Source organism: Fukomys damarensis, unplaced genomic scaffold (genome assembly GCF_012274545.1).
Source record: "Fukomys damarensis isolate Sample0158 unplaced genomic scaffold, DMR_v1.0_HiC HiC_scaffold_5, whole genome shotgun sequence".
NCBI classification, from domain to species: Eukaryota; Metazoa; Chordata; class Mammalia; order Rodentia; family Bathyergidae; genus Fukomys; species Fukomys damarensis.
The window spans coordinates 23,237,116-23,257,224 of record NW_022900917.1 but is presented as its reverse complement, the minus strand read 5'-3'; the positions used below and the strand labels follow the sequence as shown (position 1 = coordinate 23,257,224).

At 38.1% G+C, this 20,109-nt stretch overlaps 1 protein-coding gene across 2 annotated transcripts in view; it reads right to left on the bottom strand.

The window, feature by feature from the left end:
* The window catches only part of Pip4p2 (phosphatidylinositol-4,5-bisphosphate 4-phosphatase 2), a 52,937-nt gene extending 32,834 nt beyond the window's left edge, over positions 1-20,103 (bottom strand). For both annotated transcript variants that reach the window (XM_019205712.2, XM_010611995.3), the window contains exon 1: positions 19,973-20,103. In XM_019205712.2, coding sequence (XP_019061257.1) covers positions 19,973-20,078 — 106 coding nt within the window. In that variant the 5' untranslated portion in view covers positions 20,079-20,103. The remainder of the gene's footprint in view (positions 1-19,972) is intronic.
* Between the last annotated feature and the right edge of the window lie 6 nt (positions 20,104-20,109).

Sequence of the window (20,109 nt, the reverse complement as noted above, 5' to 3'; positions counted from 1 at the left end):
GAAGAACTGTAAGTTTTGCAGTGCCAAATCAGGTGAATAAGGTTATGAGCCACAGTAATGTTTTTATGACCCTACCTTCCCACTAAATGGCAATAAGCAGCAGCATTTGGCACATTTTTCATCACACCTTGAAAGACACTCCAGAAAGAGACCTTTCAGAATTGCTTCAGAAAGTAGCAAGAATGGGTCTGGGGATTTAGTCCAGTGGTTCCACCACCTCCCTCGCAAACACAAGGACTTGAATTCAATTCCCGGTACCCATCCCCAAAAAAGTAGCAAGAATGTATTTTCCAAGGAGAAGAGAAGCATATTAAGTCCAGTTAATAGTAATGTGTCTTTTATTGTAATAATTTTAAAAATTTAAACATTCACAATATGTTTTTATCATATTTTGTATCTCAATTATAAGCAGAGAAATTCCTTTTGATATAAGGTATCATCTGAACACATTCAGTAAGGGCCATGCCCTACACACAATTGAAGTACTACTAAAAAGAACTGCTTAACTCATGGTGCTTCTATAACACTACAAAACAATCACAATAGCTAATCATGAAATAAGCTGCTTTTGAAATAGAGGTTTTCTTTTTTTTTTTTTTTATTGAGTTTATTGGTACATTTAGGGATACAGTACAGTTACATTCATTGTTGGGATCATGTACCTTTACATGGCAAGTCTTGATTCTCATTTTTTTCCCCTTACCTCTGCCCTCCCTTCACCCCCTCCTCCCCTCCCCATCTACAAACACTTTATTTTCATCTTTTCATTCTCTCACATTTTTTTCTTTTCCCTTTTTGTTCTTCCGAAATAGAGGTTTTCTATCCATTATATGAAGTTAAAATTCTGTGATATTTTTAGGGTCAGAGCATACTTTGATATATTTAAAATCCACATATATTATCTATTGTGGTATCCTCTCAATTAACATATAGATTGTTTTGAGATTGCAAAGGATTAGCAACAAGTGTTACACACCCAAATGATTCATAAACTGAATTTATAGAGCAGCCAAGGCTCTAAAACAAGCCACTTAGAAATGACAATATGCTTACATTTCTGGGCAGCTTAAACCAGAATACTGCCAAATACTGAAGTTGAAAAGAAGTTATACATGTTTTAAATTACAAAAATAGCTTTAAATCCTTTAAAGGATGTGAGTTTTATCCAGAGTGACCTGTAATGTATAAATCAAGAGGTCAAAAACAGATTAAAGGAACAATGAGTTGATAGTATATCCTAGGCTTTGTCATTTGCAGATAGCTTTATCAGATCTCAGTAGAGAAGACATTATTCTTGGGAAAAGAGTACATATCTCACTAGAAATTCAAGATACCCTACCTCATTTTTAATAATTATTAGCAATAGCATTATTATAAAAATTGACTTCCTCTCTTGGTATTCTTTTGGGGTATAAAGTAACAGGAAGTCATTCTCCCATAATTCCAAGACTCCATCTTACAACAAATGTTTGAAAAGAAAAATGTTAAAAACAATACAATTTCATTAAAAGAAAAGTGCTTGGGTATAATGAGAGAAGGCAACACATTGCAACTGCATTAGAGGACACTAAAATCCATCCACTCTGACAAGCACAGTTTTGTTCAAAGGGGTTTCCTGTGAAAATGTCAGTAGGAGATCGTAAAAATCATCCGAAGTGCACTATAGACTAAAAAACAAAAACAAAAACAAAAAAAAACTGCAAAATTTTCCCCCAGATTTTCACTACATAATTTTTAATCTGTCGGAAAAGGAAAGCCTTCATTGACAAAACATATGTTCCATTCTACGGGAGACTTGGAAAGTGGAGGCAGGGGACAGAATTAATAGAGAGGATCCAAATTTTAAAATGGAAGAGACTAAGCTCCATGAGGCCAAGGTGGGGTGTGAACTGATTCACTGGCACTTGTAATTCTGGGTCTATGAAAGCTGCTTAATAAATATTTACTGAATGGTTGAATGAATGAGTAAATCCATTGAAGTTTACTAGACATATCTGTTTATAACACTAAGTGTATTACCACTAGTCTGCTTGCAGGAGAATGCAGCTAGGCTGAAAAAAAAAAATGGCTCTTTTCTACATAAAAGATTATTCTCTCCAAAATATACACTTAGAGAGGCTAGGCAGTCAGAAAGCATTGTCCTGGACACCAGATAAATGGAATCTATCCAAGAGATCAATAGAATGACAGATGCTGTAGCCTAATTGCACCATTAAACAGTGCTACTAGGCCTTTCATTTCAATTTTCTGCCCCCTACTTCAGCCTAAGCCAATTTAGAGATATTTTTTTACTTTTGGCCTCTCTTTTCACAAAGGGAACCTTTTCCTACAGCTCTTTTCTGGTAAGAGACTTATAATTCCAGAAATTTCTTCCAGTTAGTAAACCTATAATAATTAGCAACATAGATCTGTTTATTTTCTTTCACTTTAAGACAGTCAACAGATCACTACTACTGTACCTATTCTGGATTTCTGTGTTAGAAGAAAAGCTCATTGTAGTCTCAGAATTTGAGATCATTAGATATGAAGAGTCATAAAAATTCTTCATTTGGGAGAGTATTACTTATTACTTAAACCATGATCATTCTCTTTGGGGAGGAGGTTACCTCTAAATGAAAAATCCTTTATTTCCATGCGGGCAGATTTGTTAAACTAGTAATTCTTAATTCTGAAAGTCCCCCATAAATCTCCAGAATTATACAATGTTAGAAATTTAAGCAATCTTAGGAACTGTATAGCTTAATTTCTTCATTTGATGGTAAAGAAAATAAAGCCCAGAGATTCTGACTTTTGAAGTTTTACATAAAAATTCAGCAAAGCCAAGCTCTGACTCCTGTCAGGAAGATCTCTACACAACAGCTGCCTCCCTGAATAAGTAATGACCTAATGTAGGGAAAACATGTAAAGATTAATGAGGAACTTCTGCAGAAACAAGCAAGAATCTGATAGTGACCATTTCTGGAAAAAAAAAAATACAGACCTGTGATTAACAGGATTAAGAAGAAGAGCAGGAAGTCAAGGAAAATAAAAAATTGAACAAAATATATAAAATCATTCCATGATTATAAAAATTTCATAGAAAAATAAACTCATAAAAGCGATAGAATGACAGCATATGGATTGCAAGGCATACATAATGGTCTTTCTAATACGCTCAAAAGGAACCATTATTAGTCTGTAAACCCACAAGTGATCAGGTTACATTTTGTCTTCACAAACATCAACATAATTTATCTGTTTTATGCCAAACAGTTTCTGTTTTGCTAATTCATCCTGATGTATTAATCTATACTTCAGGGTTTTTCCCAGTTATGTCCTCCAACATTTTGAAGGTTGAAATTGCTTTGCTGGGTTCCTCGGACTTTTATTATCTCAGTTATTCCTTTACAAGTTTCTTAATGGCAATATTTGCCAGTTTAATTCACTAACTTTACTTGCATATTCTTTACATTAAGCCCTTCAAGCTCTTGACAAAGATGTATGAAAATTGAAAAATGGAAGCAGATTAAAATGAGTGATATTTTAGGATACTATTATAGAAAAAGCAGCCTGTGGGGTAAGCACTGCTTTTCCTCCTGCAGTTTCCATTGCAAGGACTCACTTTCCCTTAGTATCTTTGGGAGAGTATGTTAGGGAGAGAATCATCTGGCCACTATGAAATGGCTGCTTCTGTCAACAGAAAAAGAAAAGAAGTATTCTTTCCATTCCATCTCTTCTCTGAAACCAAAGAAATAAAACTATTCCAAGAGAATGCTGGGTTCTCCCCAAACCATGACATTCTAAGGAGGATCTGTCCAGCAAAAGTCAAATTCGAATGTCAGCATGTTATCAATCAGGTTTCTGCCCCAAACTCCAAATCCACCCTTCTGTGCTCTGCATTGTGATGCTGGAGCTGGAAGAACGCAAGCCATGCTTTGACTTCACCAGCTGGCTGCTGTCCTCTATTACCAGGTGATAAAGAGAGCCTGGAAAGCTGGAGGGAGAAGGGATTGTTCTCTCCATTTGTTACCTGTGAGCTTCCAATCTACCTTCTGTTTCTTTAGATGTCACCCCAGGAGTTCTATTTTACTCTGGCAGTAACTGTACTTTTCCATTGCAATGATGAATGCAGTTTGCAGTTTTCAACATTTCCCAGAACCAACTTCACTGTTTCTCCTAAGAGAAAACCCCAGTACCCACTAGACAGTGCTCCCTCCTTCCTTAGATGTACAAGATCACCCTCAGATTTAAAAGCGTCAGCTGGCCTGTGCCTCTTCAGAAGTCAAGTTTCGGTTCTGCAGGAATCCTCCTCTAAGTTACTAGGTTTTAAAAAAAGTTCCAGTCTTTTCCTTTTTATTCTCTGGCTCTAGCAATGGTAGCTGCTTTCTGCTGCCTCCTGACACCTTTCAGCTACCCAGTTAACAACCTGATACTGAGTTGAACATTCCTTGTATTAAATTCTGTTGTGTGGTTTCTGTCCTCTTCCCAGGTCCTGCCTGATACAGAAATTCATATGAGAAGTGATTCTGGGAAACACACCAGTGGAATTAGAGGAGCGGTTGAGCAAATATGGGTTTTAATGGCATGCAGAGCTCCTTACCAATGGGAAACTGTATGGTAGAAATCTGCTGTGACATATGGTGCCATTATGAAGAATCCCCATCAGATGACCTGTATGGGACTTGATCATCAGCACACTGGGACAGTAGTAATTCACCGGATCACTAGGATAGTAATAATGTTGCATGGACTGTGAGGTACATGGATTTTCATGAATGCACTGGGCCCTTACAGAAAGCAAATATGAGTCTCAGGTCTTTAAATTCAGTTCAAGTCATAATTAGAGAACAGGAAAAGCTCTATCACAGCTTTAAAAGTATCATCCAATTTTAACTAAGAAAGGGAAAACATTGTTGGAAATCAAATGCAAAACTTAATTATGCAGATTACAAATTCTAATGTTAGCCTTGCTAAGGCTCTTATTGAAAGCTGGAATACTATTTGCAAGTGTGAAGCTCTGGAACTTGGAATGGAGCCATCGGGTTGTACCAAAGTCAAGCTGAGAATCTTAAAACCCTGAGTCACTTTGAGATTCTTTTGCAAGAAGAAAATAGCTTCTCTTGTCTCTAGCTTTCCTGTGCTGAAAAACTGTAGTGCCCTTACCTGAGAGAGCCATTTTCCTTAAGATCCATTATCAAAACCCTTTGTTGTGTCAAGATCCATAAACAGGATCACATCTCAACATGCTCCAGGAAGACAAGTGCAAAGTCCGACTCAGGAAGAAGTGAGAGAACTGCAAAGTGTAGATGATATGTACTGTCAGAAAATATTTGTGTAGATCCTAAGAGTGACAAAAGGAGATGGAATATAATAATTGTTATGGCTAATATGTAGATGTTCCTCAAAAGCCTCAGGCCCTCAGAGGCAGGACTTTTCAGAGGTGGTTGGATCTAGGGTATATGAATATGGATTATGGATGTGTAATAATTGGGTCAGTCCACTGATTGAATTAATATACTTCTGTGTGTGGCTGAATGGATTTACTGAAGGCACAATACCCTCCCTAGGTGTAAGTGGCACCAATCAATAGGCTTGTAATCTGAATGGAATAAAAAGGGAAAGGCAGGCTCATTGCTTACTGCTTGCTGCCTGCCCTGCCAAGGACTATTTCTCCTCTGTGAAGCTTCTCTGCCACGCCACCCCATCTTGTAGTGAAACCTCTCAAACTCTGAGGTAAGATAAACCTCTCCTCCTTTAATTTGTGAGTGTTGGATATTTTGACCCAGCAATGAGAAAGTAACTAAGACAATAGTAAAACAGGATGGCTGGACTCAATGCTTGCTTTAAATCTAGATGTGGCTCTAAGACTTTACACACTGGTTAATGAGACGTGGACTTACATTTAACGAGGCTGAAATGCCAGACTAACCCTAGCATGATTCAGAAGAAGCAAGCAAAGGCATATGGAGTTGAGAATGTTGGAATGGATTTATCACAAGAACCCTAATACCTACACCCCCACCATATCCTCTGAGAAGGCCCAGAGCATACCCGCTTCACTAATATATACATTAGAGAAACACAGGCATCTGGACGTGGTTACTTTCCAATGTGGAACCAAGCAATACAATATGCGAGGGCTCCACTGAGATGTGCTACCTGATGTCAGCAGGGATTATAGGATTCTAGAGTAATAAATCAGCAGCAGCATTTAAATACCAAAGACAAAGTGCATTCATTATCATAAACCTAAGTAATAGATATTCAAATATTTGCCCACAAGGACCTTTGACAATGGTTGGCTGACATTAGCCTGCGACTAAAATGGATGGGTAACCCAAAAGACACGTTACTTGGCTGTATATGATAGAAAAAAGTTTATATTTTAGCCAGAAACTTATCTTAAAGAGCCACAGTACAGACACAATCTTCTCACCAGTTCTCAACAACAACAGGTTCACAGAACCCAAGCAATTTTTGAAGGGTTGGCTGGTGTCCTTAAGGAAGCAACCACCAACACTATTCTAGCATGTCCAGCAAATCTTCCTTCAAACTTTCCACAGAAAGACCTAGACTGTTTACTGAGAAAAGGAAATACCCAGATTGAGCAGGGTACAGTGGTACAAAACTGTAATCCCACCGCAGAAGGCTGAAGCAGGAGGATCACAAGTTTAAGCCTAGCCTGGGCAACTTAGTAAGTCAGTGAGATCCTGTCTCAAAATTTTAAAAAGGGGGGAGCAGGGATGTAGCTCAGTGTGAAAGCCCTGGGTTTAATCTCTAGTACAGAAGGGAGGGAAAGAAGGAGTGTCGCGAGCCGCGACGTCAGAATCCTGCCAGCAGGTCCTAAACCTGAAAGGACGAGGAAAGAGAGACAGGAGGCACCTTTCTTCTCAAGTTCCTTGCTTTATTTATTACAGAACCTCTTCCTTTTATACTCTCCCGGAAGCGAGAGTACCGCCCACATATTCCAGAAGAAAACCGTTACAGTTGCTAGGCAACAGATCAGACCACCAGCTGAACTAGCCCGTTGCTATGGGCGACGGCACGTCCACACCCGCTCGGGTGAATCACAGGTCAACATGGCTGCGCTCTCCATAAAGGAGGAAGAAAAAAAAAGGAGGAAAGAAGGAAGGAAGGAATACAATATCTATCACATCTGCCTTTGATTCACTTGCTATTCTGAGTACGCTCCATGACAATCTTTGTTTCTTAAGAAGTGTGATAGGACAGCTCTATGAGCTCTGATCCCAGAGAAAGTCAAGCAACCTGTGGCTTCAGGCAGGTGAAAAGCAACAACCAACCAGGTACCTATGGGGGATACCTAGAAGTCAGTTAACATCCAGTGGGTTCGGGTACTCAAAGCATGAACTCCATGACAGGCCTTGTGCTAGATGTCCATCAGCTGTACCATGGAGGATGAGGGATGTTCCTGGGATTCAAAGAGTTCCCAGGGCTCAGCAAGCTCACATCCTAAAAATGCAGCAAGCAATAAAACGACAATGACATTAGTGTGTCAGCCACCCTCATTAGGACGTGGCACAGTGGACTTAGGGAGCACAGAAAACAATTACATCTGAGAAAGGCGGAGTGTGTGCTAGAGTTGGAGAGAGGAGGGAAGAAGGGTAATGACAGTCATCCTGGCACAATTTAGAATTTCTTTGAGCACTGTATCCTTTCCGTATGTTTTTACCATTGATGCGCTCCTCCGGACAGCAGCTCTAAGAACACAGCCATACCTTAAGTGTGGTTGTAATATGAGCTTGGCACCAATATGAATCTCCATCCTAGCACCTCCAGTCCTGCTTGCAGGCACTTACATTGGTCTGGGGTACACAATGGTACCAATGAACCAGGAGTTTTTATTTAACAGGAATTGATGAATATTGAGTCTCACTATGAGCCATTAACTGAAAACTGCCATGTTACTAGAGATGCTGGCAAAGAATGCCCAATACCCTGTTAATGACGAATTCCAGATGGCAACAGCTGCTGCTCTGATTTCTCCTAGGGCAGTCTCTACTTTATCCTAGCAATATCCTGGTGCTTCCTTCAAGTATTGATGGGTTATCAGTTACATATTCTTTCCTTGTCTTAACTATTTCTATTTCAAAGAAGACCCAAAATTTTCTGGAATTGACTCACCTGAAACGATAATATTTATTTTCATGCCTCCATTCTCATTTTGTGGTTTTCATGATTGCTTTCAAGAATGCACATTTCAAGAAAAATAGAGATGCTTGTTTTAATGTAGAAAAAATAATTGTTTTGCGGCAAAAAAAAAAACACTGTAGAAATCAAGAAACATCTTCAATAGCCTCCTGAGGGAGTAAAGAATTCCTATTCCATTTTTCTGGGGCAGCTCATTTTACTGATATCAAGACTATATTTTCTAAGAGAAAGAAAGACAGGTCTTTGTATCTAATTAGATATACCCATGAAATAACTAAAAGTGTTTATAAATCACACTTATAATGGAACATCCACAATTTTTTTGTGATGCTGGAGATCAAACCCAAGACCTCAGTATGCTAAGTGCCCAACTACTGAGTGATACCCCAGCCCCAAAATTTATTTTCAGATAACTTAGATAAAAGAGAATATGAGGGAAAAGGTGACCACAGTATATCACGATTGGAGACAACTCGACTGGCTTTGTAACACTTCATTTGCTTAAATATATGAAACAATATAACATGATGTTAAAGTCTAGTAGTACTAGAAGATATGATGATTAGATAACATGAATTAGTATATCATTAGTATATTATAATCTGAACTTTTCTAATTTGAGGTATTTTACTAATTTTTTAATAATCTAAAGATTAATGGCAAATGAGAAAAAGACAATGGCTTAATAATTTGGGAATCTGAGACATTCATAAATCTGAGCAAAATATAATACATATATACAACATGATAAGCATCTTAGAATATTTACTTTTACACTTAAAGAGCTAAAAGACAGTATGTAAACAAACCCCCTAAATTTTATTACTTATATACTCTGTTTCATATTAAAATACAGAGATTACATAAAGAAATACAAAAATCATCATTAAAATGGCAGCTCTGAATTGTAGCCTGCGCAGGACTGATGGTCACAAAGTTCCTTCATTTGCTATTTCTAAGAAAGGGGGTCTGCCATCACACTCTCCTGGATCACTGGTCATTTGCTTTTGCCAGCTCTCTGTTAAACCCTCACTCTCTGAGCGGCTTGATCATCACCATTATACATGCCGTGCTTTTCATTCACACAATGGAAATGTGCTGTGTTAAGCACCTTGATGTAGGAGATCAAATGGAGAAAGATTAAAAAAAACAGATAGGGATGCTAAGTCCTTCCCCATCTCTGTAAGATCAGGTACACAAATCAGCACTAAGATATACAGTGGAAATGTTTCAAGATAGTGCATTGGAAACATATATCTTCCATCAGCAGAAATTAGAAGAGACTACATGAAAGAAAAGGGCTGATGATGGGTAGAATGTGAATATTAATTTCCAGAATCTTTTTCCTATTCATCTACCTGTAGGAAATAATAAGTAAATACCCATGTGGAAAAGACTAGAAATGGCTAATAAATAACACTAACATAAGGCAAAGAATACAGTATAAGGGAAAAACATAGACACAATGATATCTTTTCTGTTCTAAAACAGGACACTTCCTATTAAGATCTTGGCTGGCTGCAGTAATGGACCCATACAAGCATGATGAAATATAATAGGTAAAACTGTAGGGCTTGTATAGAGATGGGGAAAAACAGTCTAAAAAACTGCTTCTCTTAATAAGTTCAGATTACTAATCAAGGATAAACTCCACAAGCATCAATAATGTGACCAAAGTATAATTTATTTTTCTGATATAATGAATTTTAACAGCAACGGTAATATATTTTCATGCCTTAAAAATAAAAAATCATGTAAAAACATGGCACATGCTCAGAATTATTATTCCAATGCCTGTATCCATCTACTATGTCCTACTTCAGAGATTTCCTGTTGTATTATTGTCATATATGGCCTTCCAGTGTTTTTTTAGGCTAGTACACATACACATATTTTAATCATTATATAGGTAATGTACACATATATATTGTAATTTCCTCTTTTCTTACACAAAGAGAGTGTACTTTACACATATTGTTCACCCTATCACTGTATCACTTTTTTCCCTCTAGAGTATATCCAGGCCATCTTTCCATAATGGTATACTGAGTTGTCTCACTTCTTTCCAGCTGATATTGTTCCATTCTCTCTCTCTCCCTCCTCTCCACACCCCCTCTCTGTGCCACGGCTTATTGTGATGGTTTTATAACAATGGCCATGAATTCTTGGTTACTCTTCCCATTGAGAGATAAGTTCATATTTTCTTTCATTGAATCCAAGTGACTTATAATTGCTTTGATTAATATGTACGGCAGAAATGGCACTTAGACATCTTGCATTCAGGCAAGTCTGATGATTTTGATAATGAACTTTGTCCTCAAAGCTAGCAGCAAGTCCAATACTTTTGTTGGGCCTGGCAAAGGATTCTACATAGAGAATCAGAATACGACCTCTAAATACTATAAATATTAAAAATGCTTTTGTTATAAAATTTTAGAATGTTTTTGTATTAGGTTGTAGAATCCACATAGATTAGTAAAACTTAATGTATATTTGGGTAAAATTGTATGACATAATAGATATCTGCAGATGTCTTCTCATTCAAAATCTACTTACTTTCTTTTCTGTATGTGCTTCTCCTTGTTATGGTGAATCATAGCACTTTACTTGATTTCTGAAACTATAAAATGTCATCTTCTAATATGCCTTCCCTCAAAATCTTCCTCTGCAGCAACCACATCTTCCAATGTTGAACAATTCTGAGCTTTCTTGGACACTGTTTGAAAATCTACATTATCAATCTACCAAGCTTATCTATTTCAACAAAGTATGGTAGAAAGATTTCATGTCTTTGTGATACTGGGGAACAGAACTCAGGGCCTTGACATTGCCCTACATCCACAGATCTATCCCCACCCTTGCTGTTTTTTTAGACAGTTGGTAACTTGCCTGGGCTAGGCTCCAACTTGTAATCCTCCTTCCTGAGCTTCCCAGAATGCAGAGGTTATAGGTATGCACAACCATGTACGATTAGAAAAAAGCATTTGACACTGCCTTTACAAATGTGTATTTAGAATAAAATGCTCTAAAACAAGAAACCCAAAGTATAAATAAATTAAAGAGCAAAATAAAAGACAATAGGAAACAGGGAGATAGACCATTTGCAAAAGGGAAGAGGATTAAGGGAGGGGGGAAGAAGGGCCGTGGAAGGGGAAGTAAAAAAAATTAAGAAGGGTTATGTACATGTACCACCCTCCCCAATGAATGTAATCATTATGTACTGCAAATTTGTGCTGATAAAAACTTTTAAAAATGATTAAACTAAACATCAATGCAAGTAAAATAAATAAATAAATACAATGTAACCAGTCATGTAGCACACACAAATGTATTCCTCAGAGCAATGTGACACCGAAGGCTAGCCTGGTTTCTATATCTTAAAAAAGCCAGGTAACACTCTTTAGTGTTCAATAAATTATTTTTTCAATTTCTAAAAGAGTAAGCACAAGAATTGAAGTAACAAGGAGGATCATGGAAGTAAAACGGTGATAGGAGGAAAGGCAATAAGCATTTACCTTTTAAAGTTGTACACACTAAGCACCCTTGATCCAAAATTCCACAATTGGATATGCTTTGAAATCCAGAACACTTTGAGTGTTGACATGAATTCCGGAGCATTAGGGATTCAGGATGTGTGGATTAGGGCTGTTCAACCAATAAAGTCTATGCAAATATTCCAAAATCTGAAACACTGCTGATTCCAAGCATTTCACAAAAGAAATACTCAACCCATAGTTGCATTTTCCTAGGCCTATCCAGATTTCTTACAAATAACAATTGTGTCACAAAATATAAAAGCTAAAAGAAGCATAATATAAGAAACTGGGAAGAATATGGGAAACTGAGGCCCAGAGATGTGCAGTAACTATTCCAACATCAAATAGGTAGTAACTGGCAGAGATAAACGATAAGTCTCTGGTCTACAGGCAAAACCATACCTGGGTAGCAGATCTTCTCTGAGACTATAAAGGGATTTAGTTACACAATGCTTGATAATCTCACCTGAAGTTCAGGCAAAGAAACAAAATATTTTTGCTTTTTTCACATTTAAAAAAATTCTTACAGGAAAAAAAAAAAAACCCACTTCAAAACATCAATTTTGCATCCCTCTCTCTCCAAAAAAAAAAAAAAAGTATGGCTGAGGATGTAGCTCAGTGATTGTTGCACACTTGCCTGGTAATCTCAAGGCCCTAAACCAGCAGAAATGTATTCCCTTGTAGCAGCTAGTAAATGGGTGTATTTTCCAGTAAATTCGATATTTCTTAGTCATATTAAAAAATAAAACACAAAATAGCTCAGCCCAAAGCATACCTAGAATTGCTTGCTTTTCCCCAAAGGGAAAGATGTGAGTTTCCATTTGGATCCCTTCCCAGAGAGCTAGTTATTGACCTCAAGGATAGCTATGAACATCCATCCTGCTAATTCTCCTCTGCAACACGTGTGTCCATCTGGCTAGCATCTGTATTTATCTTGCAAACTTTCAACAGAATTCTCTATCCTCCAAGTGTGACATTCCTGAAAAGAATTTTACATTTCCTTGGAAATAAATGGAAATTTGAAAGCATCATCTCCCACCAAGGGAAAATGTTATCATACATTTAATGAATAATTGTGGAAGGAAGTTTACTCTCCAGCACAGTGCAATGTTTCCTCAGACTGCAAACCTGTACATCCCACTGCATACTTGACATCTTCATTGAAATGATGACTAGGCATTCCAGACTCAACACATCTAACAAAACATTGATTTCCACTGTCCTCCTCCTCCCACACACAGGCAAACTCCCCTTCCTGTTTGTCTACCTCAGATAAAAGCAAAACCTTGTGCCTTGTTGCTTAAGTCACGTTAGTTACTTAAATCCTTCCTTTCCACTGTTCAGGTCATTAGCAAGTCCTGATGCTTTGTGTTTAAAACATGTCCTAAAACCAACCACATCTCAGTGCTTCCATTATTGCATCATCTCTACTCTACCACATATCGGCAGAACCTCTTGCCCACTTTACTCCGATAGCCCGCCCCTGGCTTAGTCTCATGCCTTATTATTCCCTTCTTGGCATCCCCTAATAATCCATTCTTCACACACTAATCAGGATGATCTTCTTAAAAAGTAAAACATTTTACATCTCTCCATTGCCCCAAAGTCTCCAAGACCAGCCTGGGCTACACAGTGAGTTCCAGGTCAGCCTCAACTACACAGTGAGACCCTGTCTCAAAAACAGAAAACAAAACAAAACAAATCTCAGAATACACTCCCATGTCCTAAGGGTGGCCTACACAGTTTGCCCGATCTCTTCCAGTCTACACCTCTGGTCTCTTCTACCCCCTTTTCCTCACAAGCTAACCCACAGTCTTCCCTGTTTTTAAAACAGCAAGTGTTATAATTGCTGTTCCTGATGCCTGGAACACTTGCCCCAGACCTTCAAGGACTTGATTCTGACTCCATTTTTAGATCTGTGAGTGATTACGATCTCCAATATGTCTTTTCTGCAACACTTCCCACCTAGACAATTAGTCTTTATCCTCAATCCTGCTTCATTTTCTTTACTCTGAAATTATAACGCTTGTTATCTATCTTTGACTGGAATAGATGCTCTCCAGCATCTGGTATAGTATAAGAGGCACTCACATAGTTGAAAGGATGGCTGAATGAATGAAACATTTCTTAATTAATGTTTTAAAGATGCTGGGTACAGCTAGCAGGAAATGTGGGCATTATAAAACAGAATAAAAGAGTCCTGGAACCTGATGCCTACAGAATAATGGAAAACGATTCTGAGAGGAAATGGGAAAGTTGGAAGCTGATACATTTCCTCAGTGTTTTGGCTTTGTTTTCCCTTCATGAGGTTGTGGCCTCAGTGTAGCAGAACCAGTTCGAAAAAAACCTCCTTTTAACAAAGGATCAGCACTAGGTTAGCATAAAATCAAGCAACACATATTCAGCAAGACCTTCTTTCTCAGAACCAAAGCAGGCACACACCTTATCAGGGCCTTGAAGGAGCATCAGGAAGCTGATCTCAAATATGCTGCGTCTCTCTTGTTCATTGTGCCAACCTGGCTTCCAGTGGGTCTCACAATCCTTGGCAAGTAAAGTGAGATTTTCTTTTTTATCATCGGGTTTTGAACCCTGGGCCTCTGTACTGAGCTACATCCTTATCCCTTTTTAATTTTTTAGTTTGAAACAGGGGCTTGCTAAGTCATTAAGTTGCCCAAAGTGGGCTCAAACCTGTGATCCTCCTGTCTCAGCCTCCCACAGTGCTGGCATTTCAGGCATGTGCCACCATGCCCAATGAGTTCTTCTTTCTTTAAGGACAGTATTTTATTCCCTTGGATTCTATGATATTATTGTTCCTACTTTTTATCCTGTTTCACTGGCAGGTAAGTTCATCTTTCTATCAAGTCATTTATCATGGGAGCTTTTCAAAACTTTACCCTGGCCCTCTTCTTAATTTACTTTTCTCCCCTAGGTAATCTCACATGGAAATTCCCAAACCTTTTCAAACTGGTACAATTTTTACGACCATTCAGAGCTGAAGGCCACCGGTCAGAAAGCTTAAATTACGCTCATAGAATAATTATATTTTATCACCTGCATATTCTATGGACAGGGGTGGGACTGGGAGATGTTTTGAATCAGCATCCATGTACTTAGCTATCACTATGATGCAAAAATATATAATTTTAAAGAAAATATCTAAAGGGGTGGAGGAAGTGAGATGCGTAAGGGAAAGGAGAGAAGGCAAAAGAAAAAATACGAGAAAAGGAAAAAATGGAAACAAAATCTTTGTAAATAGCGAAGGGTGAAGGGGTTGAAGGGAGGTAAGGGGCATGGGGAAAAAATAAGAAACAAGATACATCATGTAAAGGTACAAGATCTCAATGATGAATGTAACTGTACTGTGGACCTAAAATGTACCAATAAACTTAATGAAAAAAAATATATAATTTTATATTTTCAGGTCAGGTCTTGTCTTAGTCCTAAACCTGTAGATCAAATTGTCACAAGTTTTCTTGAATTATCTGGAATGCTTTTTGCTAAACCTAAGCTCATGCTCCCCTGTATTCCCCAAAACTTCATTCTCTTCTGGTGCTCAATGTCTTAGATTAGGTAATCACAACACTGAGTTGTAAAAGGCAGGTTTCTAGGGTATATCCTTCCCACTACCCTTTCACTCCCTTGGGCCATTCATCAGCAAGCCTTTTTCAATTTACTTCCTAAATATCATCCCATGCCTCCCATTTCTACCATGACATGAATCCAACTTACCACCAGTTCACTAAATGTACCTGAATTATTACAGCATCAAGTAAGCCCTCTCATCTATTCTAGCCAACCCTCTTATTCATTGTCTAGAGAGTGATTTCATATAAACATCGAACCATATAAACTTGGTCCATTTATCCCTTTTAAAATAAGATTCCTTAACATAATCCACAGACAGTGCTCTGGATTGACAGACTAATATTTATTGTTTTGATCATTTTTGCTACAAAACAAAATCCTAGTAGTTTAAAAATAACAGTTTCATACTAGTGCTTACAATTCCGTGAATCGTTTAGCCTCAGTCAGATAGTTATCACCTACAGCCTCTTATGCAGTAAGAATTTGGCTATGGCCACTCTGCATTGAACTAAGCAGTTTCCAAAATGGTATCTTTACTCACATCTGAGGCCTGGTCAGACAGCTTTGTCTCCATGAAACTTCTCTCCATGTTGCTAGTTTGGGGTTCCTCCAAGCACGACAGCCTCAGGATATTCCACTTCCTACACAACAAGTTACTTTTCCAAGAAGGCACCTCACAAGAGACCAAGACCAAAGCTGTAAAACCTCTTCTGACTTAGCCTCCAAAGTCATTCAGCTTATTTTCTACCTTGTTCTAGAGATCAAAATTAAGTCATAGGATCAGCCCAGATGGAAGAGGTAAAACTACGACAGGATTTGAATATTTGATTGCACAGTTCTTTGGAGGAGAGTCTTTGAAGACTATCAATCATACTCTATGTCTCCCTTTCCTTTTTGCACCACATTCTCTGTTTCCATACATCTTACTGCACTGTACTTCCTCCAGTTCATGTACTTTCTGCATTTCATCATGCTGAAGGATTTGCCCAAACCACTTTCCTTCCCTAGAATGCTCATCAAGGCCTCAGAAATGCCTTCTCTTGTCAGGTTAAACCATAACATATACTCTGTAGGCACTGGCCACATTCCAGCATGGTCCTCATCCCCAACGCATTTTCCATTTGTTTGGATAAATGTCATTTAAGTCTCTTCCAGTGTACTGGAAGAGGAGTCAGTATTGTTTTCATCTCCTACAATAGAGCTTGGCTAGTGAACAAATTTTGTGTGTGTGTGTGTGTGTGTGTGTGTGTGTGTGTGTGTGGTGTGGGGGGGGGAGAGAGAGAGAGAGAGAGAGAGAGAGAGAGAGAGAGATTAAAGGAAAGAAACCAAGTAAATCAAACTATCTCTTTCTGCAAAACACAGTATTTTCTCCCTATATGAACTACAGTAAAATATATATAGAAATCACATTACCATAGTCAAAACTGTGCAGAGACAATTAGACAAGCCCATATATACATATATAAAGCATTTCTCTCAGGGGAAGTAATAAATTTAAAGGTCATATTTGTTTGGCATATCTTAACTACAAAATTAGTAGATGTATAAATAATCAATTAACATACCCTATGTGTGTAAGTTTCATGTTTATTTTTTTAAATCTCCTTCTAACTGAGCCTAAACAGTCTTGAATTTTAACTTCTATGCTTACACAAAAGCTGGCAAGTATATCAAACAGAGCACTATTTTTTTCTACTCTATGTAGGAATCAGTAATTACAGTGGAGGCCACTTGAAGCATTTCCCTTAGAAACCCACAGAAAACCCACCAGACTGTCACCAGATTACAAGGTTCTTCTTGGGCTAAAACCTAATGCACAGTGCTAGCTGCTCCCCACTCTACTATTAATAACCTGTCTAGAAATAAAAATACAAAAACTTTCAACTCAGAACAGGGGTGAGCACTAGTATTTATGTTCCTTAGAAGGTGACACAAAGAGCAATGGATTGGATGGGAGAAAATATACTTATGGTTTTTTTTCAATAAATGTCTGGGTAATTATTAATAGTATCATAAACATACATATTGAAGATATACTCCTAAGTGAAATAAATAAGGCACACATGTGTAAATACCAAGTAGTTTCTCTGGTGTGAATAATCTACAATAATACAGAAGATCCTAATAAGATCACTGACGTTGAGAAATGGGAAGAAAGGAGCTAAAGGTGTAGGGAAGGTGGGACGGGTAGGGGAAAGGTAAAAAGGGAAAAGAAAAAAATGTGAGATAATGAAAAGATGGAAATAAAGTGGTTGTAGATGGGGAGGGGAGGAGGGGGTGAAGGGAGGGCAGGGACAAGGGGAAAAAATGAGAACCAAGACTTGTCATGTAGAGGTACAAGATTCCAACAATGAATGTAACTGTACTGTATCCCTAAAATGTACCAATAAACTCAATTAAAGCTGAAAAAAATAGTATCATAAACAATACTTTATTATTAAAAAGCACATTCTATTTCTGGTCTTTTGAATTCCAATGAACAATTCTAATTGTTTTCAATTATCAACAACATCCGGCTTAGCAGCAGAAGTTTTCTTGGAAGCTAAATTCATTCAATCATGCATTTACTTACCCTTTTTTTCCACTACAACAGCTCCATGAGGGCATTGGTTTGGTCAGTCTTGCTCGCTTAGAGCACTGTCTGACACAATGTGCTGCCCAAAAAATTACTGCAAGAAGGAATAGCAACGGCCTTCAAGAGTTAGATCTTGTGTATTACTCAGAGTATTTTTGAAGATGATTATTTGTTATTAATCAAGAAAAGTTATTCTGTCAAAAATGTAAATAAAATGGCTTCACTTCTCACTTATGCTTCTTGCTTTATAGGTATTATACCACAAAGGATCATTGTTTCTAATTATCTAACTCCCTCATTCACCTGTGTTAAAAACTGCCTGCTTTGTATATTATATATATATATATTCAGATATATTATATACTCAGACATATTTTATATATTCTTATATTATTATATTCTATGATAAGGCAGAATAAGCTATTTGTTATTTCTCTGATTGTTTAAAGTCCCTGTATTCCAGAATCAAATAACATTTTCCCAGCAGCTGAACTGGAACTTATACTTACAGCATAGTTTGAGGAGTTTGATCAGGTTAAAGAAATCCATGTTAAATAATAAGTCTACATACAGGCCCATGAATATAAGTGTTACTACTTTTTAATATAGCCCCAAGTTTACGAAAAATACAAAAACAGGAATTCAAAACAGAGGGCATGAAGATAGATTCTTTGGTCAAACTGGTTCTCTTAATAAAAATTACCAAGTATTTTGTTTTTAAAAAACAATGAAATTGAAACATTAATTAAAAATTAATGAATAACAATTTAGGTAACAGTAAAATATTCATATCAAATCCCCCACCACCACTACCAAGGAAACCCCCGTACCTGGTGTCCTCTGATACAGTGGTAATTAATGCTGACCAACGAACATGACTTGTGGGTTTCCTGTGAAGTGTGTTTCTGTTCCACTTTACATTTTACCTCTCAAGCCATCAATCACACTGCATTATTCATAACTACACATCTTTCCCTTTGTCTTGCTCCTTGTTAAGTGTGGATTAAGATCTAGATAGTTGATTTTCAAGTTATAATGTGTTAAATGTAAAATCTAAATACTGGACAAGTTCAACCTGCTCTACAGCTACTCCAGTTTCAGGTTTGAATTTAGAGAAAGTTGCGTTACAAGAAGCATGACTTGCCTATGTTTTCCACAGCATTAACTTTTACTTCCTTGGGTTTTAAAATTACATTCACATTTCAACAAAAAAGAGAGAGCTGCACTAGGGCTACGTCTGCAAGTGCCATATTTGATGATCTTCTCAGACTTCGCTTGCCATTCTCTATTATGCTTGGCTCCACCTTATTTTTTTACTATAGTATAATCATTGAAAAGGCTTAGAACAAAGACAGGTCTTTACATAAATTGAATAGTTTGCCAAATAGATTCCCCGCTTCTTTCTCCATACCCCATTCAATTCGATCTCTTTTGATTCTATTAAAAAAAAAAACAGAAATATATGCAGTATTAACTTGGGTTACTTTTTAGAAGTTAATTTCAACCTCACCCAGATATGTATAAAAATATCCCATCTTCCCTTCCATCAGAAGGTTCTTCCTCATTTGCAGCTAAAGCTCATACACACTCTTTACAAGTAAGATTAATACCCAAGGGCAGGAATTTCAGACATATTCGGAATAGTGATTAATTATATTCGCTTTGGTAAGGCAGTTTCCTTATTGAACAGCAAGCCGGTGGGTGAATATAAGAGATGCATATTGTTCAAGCTAAAGTCCTTTCAAGGACAGATGCCAAGGAGAGCAGTATTCCAGGCGTCACAGCAACCCAAAAGGATCTGTTAATGATTGTGAAAGATTTGCACTAACTCCTGGCTTGCACACGGGGGTTGCTCTGAAAACAGCAACGCAGAGCTTGGGAAACCCACGCCACATCCAGTATCCGTGGGCAAGTAGTGGCGAAATACACGCACACACTCTTCCAGGGGCAGTGGCAGCAGAGCAATTCGGCGGAGCTATCTATCGGCAGGCAGGCTCAGGAGGACGCAGTCATCATGCTTCTCCACCGACCCAAGGAAAGGGCTCGCATCCGCCTCTAAGCTAAGGCTCCCGAGTCTTTACCCTGCCAGGCTTCCCCCGGCCAAGTAGAAAGGTCCCGCCGGCCTTACCTCTGGGGCTGCTTTCTTGCAAGTACGGCGGGGCAGTGGGAGTGACATTTCCCGAGTGGGCCGCCGACAGCAGGGGCGAGCGTTCGTCCACTCCATCAGCAGCCATAACTGCGGCGAGGCCGGAGGAGCGGGCCCGG